This window comes from Balaenoptera musculus, chromosome 20 (assembly GCF_009873245.2).
Source record: "Balaenoptera musculus isolate JJ_BM4_2016_0621 chromosome 20, mBalMus1.pri.v3, whole genome shotgun sequence".
Taxonomy (NCBI): Eukaryota; Metazoa; Chordata; class Mammalia; order Artiodactyla; family Balaenopteridae; genus Balaenoptera; species Balaenoptera musculus.
In genome coordinates, this window is record NC_045804.1 from 38,014,768 (window position 1) to 38,026,867 (window position 12,100).

At 39.9% G+C, this 12,100-nt stretch overlaps 1 protein-coding gene across 2 annotated transcripts in view; it reads right to left on the reverse strand.

Moving 5' to 3' along the window:
• The window catches only part of ACACA (acetyl-CoA carboxylase alpha), a 268,738-nt gene that overhangs the window by 150,083 nt on the left and 106,555 nt on the right, over positions 1-12,100 (reverse strand). For both annotated transcript variants that reach the window (XM_036835516.1, XM_036835517.1), the window contains exons 11-14: positions 8,689-8,898; positions 4,895-5,065; positions 3,735-3,896; positions 2,939-3,102 (exon numbers count right to left, since the gene is read on the reverse strand). In XM_036835516.1, coding sequence (XP_036691411.1) covers positions 2,939-3,102; positions 3,735-3,896; positions 4,895-5,065; positions 8,689-8,898 — 707 coding nt within the window. The remainder of the gene's footprint in view (positions 1-2,938; positions 3,103-3,734; positions 3,897-4,894; positions 5,066-8,688; positions 8,899-12,100) is intronic.

A 12,100-nucleotide genomic window follows, 5' to 3' on the forward strand; every position in this document is an offset into this window, starting at 1 on the left:
ACAAAATTTCAAATACTGTGGGGTTTTTCCCTGTATATTTCTGCCCAGTGTTATGCTGAACAGGGCAGGACCTTACTTCAACAAATATTTATTATGCATCTCACAGACTCAAGACACATACTAGACTCCTAAGGGAGAGAGAATGTGGAGACAATAATCACTTTAAAAATATATGACATAATATCATAAATACCAGTAGAGAGATATAAGCAAAGTGTGGAGCGGTTCTAAGAGGGGAGAAAAATCCACCTCCCTATGGTTTCATAAAGAATGTGAGATCTGACACAGAAAACAAACTTATGGTTACCATAAGGGGAAAGGGAGGGGGGAGGGATAAATTAGGAACATAAGATTAAGTGATACAAACTACTATACATAAAATAGATAAGTAACACGTTTTTACTGAATAGCATGGGGAACTATATTCAATATCTTGTAATTACCTATAATGGAAAATAATCTAAAAAAATATATATGTATAACTGAATCACTTTGTTGTACACCTGAACTAATACAATATTGTAAATCAACTATTCTTCAATTCAAAAAAAGAAAAAGAATGTGGGATCTGAAATGGGATAAAAGTTAAGCTGGGATTATGACTGTGACAGAAATATTCTTCCAAGTGGTCCAGGAGTTCTCAGCCTAGAACATTATTTGTTTCCCACCTCCATCCTCCTCTCTATGCCCTATCTCAGCCTGGCTTATTCCTATACATATTTCAGATATCAATCTAGATGTCACTTCCTTTTGCGAAACCTTCCCTGACCCTTTCTGGACTGAGTTAGCTGACTCAGCTCTACGCTCCTATAACACCCTAATGTAATCCCACTATCAGAAATAGCACTTCCTACATTGTGCTCAATCGCTTATTTGCCTCTCTTACTCTGGATCATAAAGTTCCATGAGGGCACAGACCCTATCTTGATCCTCATTTTATTGTCAGAGTCATTAGATATTCAGTAAATATTTGTTGAATGGAGTGAATGAATGGATGGACAGAGGGAGTAGCAAGAACAAAGGGAAAAAGGAAATAAATTAGGGGTTGTGTTCAGGGAATGTTATGATTGAAGCAGAGGGTATGAGGACAGGAATGAGGGGCAAGTCCATTCATTCAACAAACATCTACTGAATGCTTACTATGTTCAGGGGAGACAGCAGCAACAAGACAGACACGGTCTTGTTCTCACGGTATTTAGATTACAGTCTGTGGGAAATATGGGTTGGGGCTATTCTGGAGAAGAATACGAACACCAAGCAGAAGAATATAGACCTAATATAACGAAGAAAGAAGAAACAAACTCTGAGCTGAAGAATGAACTTTAGCATGGTGTTAAGAAGCAAGTTTAGGGACTTCCCTGGCTGTCCAGTGGTTAAGACTCTGCGATTCCACTACAGGGGGGTGTGGGTTCGATCTCTGGTCGGGGGACTAAGATCACACATGTCACAAAGCGCGGCCAAAAAAAGGGCAAGCTTATTCTAGAGACCATAATTTTCATATGCTAAACATTAACCTGGTAGCTTTACACTGTAGAGAAATGTACAGAGCAGGTCAGAAAGTAAGGAGGAAGGCTTTTGGAGCAGGTCATAAGACATGTCCTGTAGAGAATGCTCAGTGGCGTGCCAATCAGGACTGGAAACCTAAATACCAATAGCGGCCACTCTGGGGATGTAAGTGAGTGAGGCAGACTGGATGGGAGCTGTGTGAACTAGAGAGTTCGTGTTTCTTCTAAAAGAAGCAGTCACACAAAGCTTCAGTTAACTTTTGCCAAGTGGAATATAAAACCAACCATCATCCCATTTTTTTAAGAGAAGACAGAAATCCATGTATTTATTTCAATCTCCCAATTTTTAAATATTGGCGATTTAAAAACACTAACACTCTACAAGACAATCAAAACACATCTGTGGCTGTGACTAGTTGGAAAGCCACCAATTTGCAAGCTCTAGTGTAAACCTTCTTCACTTTGGCAAAGCAGGATAGGACTGTGAAAGAAAAATAAAAGGCAACTTTTATACCAGATGGTTTTTCTGGTAGCATTGCTTTAATTCTGAAAACTCCACTTATAGTTTTGAATAAGTGGGAAGAATTGTAGAGGACAAAATAGAGAAAAATTGAGATTTCCCAACTTCTAAACACATTATTAAAAACCAACATTATTAATAAATACTTACTGATTACACAATCTATGTGTGCAGTTTAAAGGTAAAAGGAATAGTATTAAATGCTTGGTTCAAGTAAATAGACAATTAAAAAATAGAACTAGATCAATTTTGGATAGATCTTCTAAAATATCTAACCTGTCAAAATTACCTCCTAGAGCCCTACTTTTCAGGCAAGCAAAACTGCTATTAAATATTTAATGTTTACGCTCAATAGAATATTAACTAATACTTATGATATACCAGTTATATTATACGCTGTGTGCATATTTCATAGCTCACTGAGGTCTCTCATATAAGCAATGTGGACGGTCCCCTTATGCCCTTTTCACGTATAAGCAGTTTCATTTTATTATTTTAAATGGCTACGGGACATTTACAGCTATACCTTTATTTTGATGACAAATAACAGGTCTTATCTCTGACATATGTCAAGTTCTTGGACAAGAATCTACCTCCACCTCCTAATAACAACACCATTTCTATAGAAAAATATGATATCTTTAAAGCAATCAATTTTATAAGTTTATTAGAAACATTGAAAGCAAAAATACTTGAAAAGGCTCAGGGCAACAGACAGAAAAACATCTGCCAAACACTGAATAAATTTAATACAACATGAATGTAAGTACAGTCAAAGATATATTTCTTCAAGAAGGTTATTCATATTAGTACTTTTATAGCAATACATGATTCCCATTCCCATGCTCACACCTTCATTGAAGATTAGCACAAGTTTATTCTCTGAAATGCAATCAAATGCTATTATACTCACGAAATTGCTTCCTCTCGGTTTTCTCCCCAGGAAAAGCAGTGACCGAACTGAGAATCAGCAAATTCATGAAGTCCCCCTGCAGCAGCAACACTGAAATAGCCCCAAACGTTCTTATTGCTGCGGAAATTCAGTTCCTGAACTGTTCCTGAGCTGGGCTTAAAACCCTGTCAGAAGATTCACAGATATAGAGAACAAACAAGTGGTTAACAAGAGGGAGAGGGAAGGAAGGAAAGGAAATATAGGGGTAGAGGATTAAGAAGTACAAACCACTATATATAAAATAAATACACTACAGGAGTATTGTACAGCACAGGGGCTACAGTCAGTAAATGGAGTATATTGAATCACTATGCTGTACACCTGAAACTAATGTAATATTGTAAATTAACTACAAGCAATACATTTTTTAAATCAAAAAAAACAAACAAACAAAACCCTGTTAGAGAATGAAGAATACGAGATGATATTATATTTCCAAGGAAGAGAACGTTCATATACTCATTGTTCAGGTTCTGTGTAATCACACACATACAAAAGCAGAAATGATACACAAAAATCATAGAGGCTTGCGAGCCAATGTCCAGTGCTACGGACCCACTGAGGACTCTATAGTGACTAAATAGGTCTAAATGACCAATGGAACAGTGATTACTTATTTGTCTGCTCTGATGAAGCCTCTATGAATTTCCCTCTCCAGAGGAAGTCCCAAGATATTTCAGATATGCCCTCAGATAGCATCTTAATATTAAAGTTCACAGAGGAAAAAAAAGTGTAAACCTTTTAAGTGATGGGTTACCTCATCTGGATTTTCACTAGTGATCCGAGCAGCAATAACATGGCCCCTTGGGCAAGGAACATGAGCAGAATTTTCAAAATCAATGGGAGCATCACCCCAGGGAGATACCCCATACATCATACGGATATCCTTGATTCTGTATAAAGGGATCCCCATGGCAATCTGAAAAGTAATAAAACACACATCACTCATTTTTCACAGTTACTTGCCTTAAAATGTGGAAGCTATCAGATTTCTCATTCCAGTAGCCACCACCTAAAACACCCTATTTTTATAGCCTGCATCTTACATCACTGAATAGGTGACTCTAAGTTACTTGAAACAAAACACACGTAAGTTGTTAAATACTCCCCACTCCTTAAAAAGTCCCCAAATCCCTAATGCAATAGACATGAGCTTCCCTCTAATTGTCATTTCCCCATCAAGGGATCAGAATGAAAATATCCAAGGGAAGAGTCAGTGTCAGTGGCTCTCCAAGTTCAGACAGCTAAAAAGTCCTAACTATGTCATAATTACTTCATAATTATCGCCACAAACCACTGGAGAAAGTATATAGATCTTTATTTACTGGGTTCCTTAATAGGGACCACTGGGGACCAGAAGGGGTTACCAACGTGGGCAAAGAATATGTTATTTACAAATAATATCAAACTTCATCATGAACTATTACTGCTTCCCATAGCATTTGTTTCCTGGGCTGAATGGAGAAAATAATATTGACAGCCAGCACTTTAAACATTATAAAAATAAATGTGTGCTGCCACACTCTTGCCATGAATAACCTCAGCCACCACTCTAAGGTGGAATTGCTTCAATTTAGAACACTAGGAAAAAGGAGTAGAGGACAATTACGATGTTTGTAAGGTTTCCTATAATTTAAACAACTGAGTAAAGCATATTATTTGTGAAGTTTCTTTCTGATATACGACATTTTATATCAGATGTGTCTGGCTAAAAAATAATAATATTCCTAGATTTGTACCATATCAGGAAAACCAACCCACACATCCCAAGCCATAGAGTGCAAGAGATGAACATTACACGAGACTCAGATAAGAGGCATTTTCTCTTATCAGACGGTGGTTGAACCAGTTTTGCAGGCATCTCTGACACTTCAAACTTCTGTAAGCAACTCTCTGATCAAGAGCAGGGTGACTCACCTGGAGCTGTGCCGCAGGGAGGTTGACATCGGCCACCATCTCTGTACAAGGATGCTCCACCTGTAGCCGAGGGTTCAGTTCCAGAAAGTAGAAGCTGCCATCCTGGCTGTAGAGGTATTCCACGGTCCCAGCACTCACATAACCAACCATTTTGGCAAGTTTCACCGCACACTCAAAGAAGAAACATAAGGCAACATAAGTATGTCACCTTGTCCAGCTGATGGGCTACTACTTATCTATAGCTTCTCCCTCTCAAAGAGCCAGTGTTTATAAAGGCTTTTAGCCATGTGAGAGTGAATTTCACCCTCTCTGATTATTGCACAAGATTCCTGCAAAGGGAAGACAAACTCAGCTCAAAGGTGGGTGAAGACAGTGGTTTTCACTTGGGGTCATAGGCAACCCCACCCTATCAGGCATAAGCACACAAAAGCAAAATAAAACACCATGGGAGATTCTGCATTGTATCCTTGTTCCTAGTATTTCTAGTATTCTTCCTAGAATACGAGAAATTCTTCCTAGAAACATGGCTGTCCAGCTAGAGACTAGATTTTCCACCCTCTCTTAAAGCAAGTGACTAAGTTTTAACCAATGCAACGTCAGCATTGGTGAGTGATATGCATAATCCCTGAACCATGTTTTGAAAAGGAATTGCTTGTCCTCTATTCCTGGCTTTTCCCCTTCTATGGGCTAGAACATGGTCATGACAGTGCAAGCCCATTTCACCATGCAGATGAGAACATACTAAGAATGACAAAACAAAACAGAAAGAACCTGAATCCCAAGATGGTCTCATGGAGCAGAATGGTCCTACTGGTCCTGGAGAGATCGCCTCAGATTATGATTGAAAGGAAAAATAAACTTCTATCCTATTGCGTGGTTGTATTTTTTTGGATCTCTTTATTACAATAGCTTAACCTGTACCCTAATCAATACAGAAACTATTAAATTCAGGTAGGATGCTGATATTTAAAAAAATTAAAGCATGTGATGCTGACTTAACAACAGGGTAGCAGCTCTCAAGGAAACAGATACTGCAGACTGGAAAACTGGTGGCCTCCTTGTTAGGCATAAGAAAACATTTGGTAAACTGTCTCCTACAATAACTTGGAATGCGGACAAAACACCAGCTAAGCCCTAAGAAAAGTGGTTAGAAGAAGTCAGAATGTGAAAAAAACCAAATGCCTTTGTATCCCCAAACCGGAAGATTAGATTCTCACCCTGAAGCAACCCAGTGCCAAAGATCAAGTCAAGGGGGCTGCTTTAGTATCAGCTGGCCTCAAGGTAGTCAGTACTGAATTGAGGAGAGAAAGAGGGCTGAACATAGAAGGAAGTAAATAAAGAGGAAAAGTTACTATGTCCAGAAATCTTGAGTGTGGTTACTCCTACCTGAAGCTGACTAGAAGCAAAGAGTCCAGAAACTTACTAAGTTTTGAAGGAATTGTATTTCTAAACAAACCACAAATCTGGCTTTCAAAACCCATGATTGATAATCACAGTCATCTTTGTGGCCCCAACCCTGCACCAGCAGGAAGTGAGCGGTAAAAGCTCTGCCAAAGAAGGCATGGTCTCCAAAGCTCAGTCATAGAGGACGGTGAACAAGGAAGAACTTCCCAGAGAAAAAGGCCTTAACGGTGCCTTGAGGGATGACGGGCAAAGAATTTACTTCCAGAGAGCAGAACCAGGGGCAGCCAGAGGGCTACTTGAGGTATTACTCCACCACATGACAGGAAATCACCACAATTCCTACCTAGAAGAATTTGATAACTGCTATGGACCAGTGATTATTGCCTATTTTTCATTCTTCTTTTTTCCAAATGGGAGTTATCCTGTTCCTACTCCACCACTGTATATGGTGAAAGGAGGAATCACAAGGGGTAGGTAACTTGTATTCTAGGTCACTGGCCCATACAAAGCCACATGTACATATAACAGAGAGGACTGTACATTACCTAGAGAGTTGGACTTTGGGCTGAATATAGTAACTAGGTGGGACTTTGGGCTGTCTTCTTTGGGGAAAGGCTAAGAATGTTCCAAGAGTGACAAAAAGGGTGTGAAAGGATAATGGGTAGCCAGAGGAGCAGACACAGATTGTTAAATGCCCTCCAGTAATTTTTCATTGCGTCATCCATTTAGTAATAGAATCTCCTGAATTTCAGCTGAGCATATGGCCACCCAGCTAGTGACTACAATTCCTAACATCCCTTGCAGCTAGGTGTGATTGTGTAACTGAATCTTGTCCAGTGAAAAGTGAGCAGAAGTAATATGTGTGACTTCTGGCTCATATTTTTATATGCTTGCCTTCCAAGTCCTCTTTTTCCCCCTCCCACAGGCTACAGTGTGAACATATTCTTGCGAGCTAGCTTTAATCATAAAGTAATGACACCCTAGGACAAGGGTTGGCAAATTTTTTCAGTAAAGGCCAGATAATAATTATTTTCAGCTGTGTGGGCCATATAGTCTCTGTCACAACTACTCAACTTTGTCACTGCAGTGATAAGGCAGCCATAGATAATACATAAATAAATTAGCATGCCCTGTTCCAATAAAATTTTATTCACAGGGACTCCCCTGGTGGCGCAGTTGTTGAGAATCCGCCTGCCAATGCTGGGGACATGGGTTCGATCCCCGGTCCAGGAAGATCCCACATGCCACGGAGCAATTGAGCCCGAGCGCCACAACTACTGAGCCTGCGCTCTAGAGCCTGCAAGTCACAACTACTGAGCCCACGTGCTGCAACTACTGAAGCCCAAACGCCTAGAGCCCGTGCTCCACAACAGGAGAGGCCATTGCAATGAGAAGCCCGCGCACCGCGACGAAGAGCAGCCCCCACTCGATACAACTAGAGAAAGCCCACACGCAGCAACGAAGACCCAACACAGCCAAAAGTAAAATAAATAAATAAATAAATATTTTTAAAAAAAATTTTTTTATTTACAAAAACAGGTGGCAGGTTGGATTTGGCCTGCTAGTTGTAGTTTGCTGACTCCCCTCCTAGTAATAGCAAAGCAGTAAACCGGGGTCCCTGGCACCAGCTCATCTCTGAGCTATGATGAGAGAGAGGAATAGAACTTGCACCTTGTTTAAGCCACTGTATTTTGGAGGCCTCTTTATTACAGTAGTTAAAGAATCAATCTTAATACACACACACAAACACACACACACATGTAGAAATTAAACTTAAAATACAGACGACCATATATTCAGCTTCTTTGGAATCAGGGAGAAAAAAGATGGAAAACATATCTCCAATAAGATGAAGATTGAGTCAAGGTTCCAGAAAAGACCATGTTCAGACTCCTAAACTACAACTATTTCCAAGAGACCCTGTAAAACTGCTGAGAGATTATTTTCCATACAAAAATATAGACTACGTAAATTTTAAAGATACTTAGAGGAACTTTTAAGAGACAATGGACTTGAACAAATTCATCTGAAGACTAAAGGATAATCAATCTAGAAAATGCAACTACCTGCTTATCATGAGCTTGTTAAAGAACCAGACAATAAGATTAAAAAATCCCGAAACATTTCTCTTCATTATCCCTACTCAAAATAGTACACTGATTTCTTGTCAAAAGCGTTAACTAATTTAGAGTTTGAAGTGTTCACTGGTATCTCTACTAGAGGGAGAAGAGCAGAATTTTTATTTTATTTTTCCTTTAGGAAAAGGATATAATCTTATCAGTTATCCAGAACCACCTCTTGAAATTCCACTATTCTCAGATGGGCATATGAATTAAATGAGTAGTAGTTCTGTGTAAGAAAACAAAAATTAGAGCTTTTCATATACATACCTGTTCCATATGCTCAAATACTGCTGGAGTAGCAGTAGCGGCAGGTGCCTCTTCAATAATCTTCTGATGCCTGCGCTGTACAGAGCAATCACGACCAAACAAAGAGATAGCGTTGCCATACTGATCTGCTAAGATCTGCACCTCCAGATGACGAGATTGTTTGGCTAGTCTCATCACAAAGATAGGAGATCCAGGGACTTCAGCTTGAACCTATATTAGAAAAGGAAATAGAACAAATTCTTAAGCGGTAAGCACTTTTTCTATCTTGATAAGCTCCTTCCATTTCAACAGGCAGATGCCTAGAAGTGTCAGGGACCATGTTAATCATTAGAAATACAAAAATAAATAAAATATAGTTCATGCCCTCATCCTTCTTAAAGATACTGCATTCTTAGTTATATAACGAATATTAATTGATAAATACAAAAATGTATGAACATCCAGTGTGTTACAAGGGCAAAGAACAAATATTTTGAAAACACACACACACAAATTCCACAAAAGGGCAAAATACTGCCATCAATTCCAAACAACCAAATGCACAACTTGTTCTAGACTAGATACTTTCCTGGTTCACGTGACATTATATACAGTACTGTTGTAGTCAAAGGACTTTCATCTTCAGTTTTGAAGCATACTGTCACTAGATACAGAACTCTACACTAGCAACTATTTTCTTTCAGCACTTTAAAGATACCGCAATGTCTTCTGGTTTCCACTGTTTCTACTGAGATGTCAGCTATCAATCTTATTATTACTCCTTTGAAAGTAATCTTTTTTCCCTGGCTGCTTTAGGATTTTCTCTTTTCTCTGTCTTTTTAGGGGAGTGGAGTGGCAGATTTACTCTGATAAACTTAGATGTGGTTTTCTCTGTACTTCTCCTTGCAGGGCTCATAGTGTTTTTTGAATCTGTGCTTAGTATCTTTTCAGGAAATTCTTAGCCATTAGTTCAGAAGAATTCTTAGCCATTGTCTCTTCAAATATTGCTTCTGCTCCATGATTTCTTCAAACATTGCTTCTGCTCCATTTTCTCTCTCTTCTCCTCTGAGACTCAAAGTACACGTTAGATCATTTCACTGTCTTTTATGCTCTGTATCTCTTATGCTTTGTTTTGCTATATAACAAGTCACCTCAAAACTCAGTGGCTTTCTTAGGACACCAACCATTTTATTTGCTCATGATGCTGTGCTCATCTGGGCAGTTCTTCTGGTCTTGCTACAGTCATTCATGTGCACATCATCATCTGCTGGCTCGAGTGGGGCTGAATGGTCTCACTCAAATGTCTGCTGACTTGTGCTGACTGTTGGCCAGTAGGTCTACAGAGCCTTGACTGGAACAGCTCATCTCTATTGCATGTGGCCTCCATCCTCCAGTAGGCTAGACCAGGCTTCTTCAATGCAGTGTTCCAAGAAGAGGGTGAGGGCAGAAGCTGCAAGGCTTCACAAGCACTAGCCTCTAGAACTTACACAATACCACTTTGGCCACATTCTAATGGTCTAAGCAAGCAAGCCACAAGGCCAGCTAAGATTCAAGGGGTGGGAAAAGAGATGCCACCTCTTAATGGGAGGAAAGGCAGTCACATTGCAAAGGTTTATACATTCAAGAACAGGAGAGGTTATTGCGGCCATCGCTGCAAACAATCTACTATGGTCCGCCCTCTGGCCACAATAATTCACATACCTCCCACATGCAAAATAGACTCACCCCCTCCCAAGACCCCCAAAGTCATCCAATCATGGCATCAGGCTTGAGGTCCATTTTCTCATAAGTCATGTCCACAAGCAAAAGAGACTCCTTGGGTGCAGCTCCTCAGGTGCTCTTGATCCAAAGATCTGGGAACTAAAGAGACAAGTTATCTGCCCCCAACACCCCCAACATTTAATGATGAGATGGGGAGAGAATAACTGTAAAAGATACTCCTATTCAAAGAAGAAAGGACAGGAGGTACATAGCAGTCACTGGTCCACAACAATTCTGAAATCCAGACGGGCAGATGTTGTGAGGTTCCCTTACTCCAGGGACACGGAATTTTTTTTGTTGTTTGCTTTGTTTTTTACTACGGTCTTGTTCTGCTCCCTGTGAGTGGTTTCCTAATCCATGGGTCCCCTCTGCTCTTAGCTGCCCTCTGGGCTCCTGGCTCCACAATCTGAAAAATCTCTTTTATTATTAGAAATTACTAATGTTTACAGCTGAACAACTTTTCCAGTCTGCTTCCTATTCATAGAAAATCGAAGTCCCAGAGGCCTCTTTGAAGTCTGAACTGTCTCTGTCCCTTTAGTCCCTTTGGTGCATTTATCAACAGAATTCTCTCAGAAACTTTGTGGTTTTCCTATGAATCATATTGGAAATTCACTACTTGTGCCAAAAGCATATCCATAACTTTTCTGCACAGACCTCTCTGTACCTCGGGCTTGTCAGGCTGCTGTGGGACAACACCTTTAAAATTCTTAGAAGCCCTTCTTTTCTAGCTGAGAGAGTAATCTACCAGGTACTGTCTTAAATATTTCTGAGGTCTTAAAGGATCTCCCAGGCACTCTTGATTTGGTCTTTACTCTGAAGTCATTTTTTACTTTGAAAATCTTTTGCCAGCTGGAGAGATTGGGAATGAGAAATAGTTCTATTTTCAAACTCAACAAGTTTGAAACACCTTCTTTAGTTCATCCCTCTTTATAGTTCCTCAGCAAAAGCAACCAAAAGCATTCAACAGATACTGTTAACACTTTATCCAAAAAGATCTCCTTAACTAGGTCTACAAGTTCAATAAATACAGTCTCTACCTTCCAAGTTACCTCAGGTAATTGTTCCATCATTACAGAACATGGGTTACCTTTTCCCTCACTGCCTTTCCATCCTGCACTAAAAGTTTGTTCACCATTCTTCCAGCCTTCATTAACAACCTCCTTACCATTTTTCCAGCCTCCACCTATGAGCCAGTCTCAAAGCCAATGCCACATGTTTTACTTTTTTGTTAGGGCAGTATTACACCTTTAGGTATCAATTTCTGGGTCAGTTATCCATTGATGCCTAACAAACCACCAAAAATTTAGTGACTTAGGATGCTGACCATTTTTTTTTTATTTGCTCACAGCAATTTGAGCTGGGCTCAGTTGGGCAGTTTTTCTGCTGATCTTGGCTTGGAGCCACTCACGTAGTTAGTCATCTGGCAACTTGACTGGGGTTGGATGGTCTAACGTGGCCTCACTTACATGTCTCAAAGGTGCTGGTGACTGTCAGGTCTAGGAAGCCTCAGTTGGGATAACTCATCTCTGCTTTGTGTGGCCTCTCTTTTCCAGAGGGCTAAACTGGGCTTTTCACAAGGCAAGTCTAAGGTTCATTCCAAAAGGGCAAGGGCAGAAACTACAAGACCACTTGCAGTTTAGGCTTTGGAACTTGTACACCATTTCTACCACAT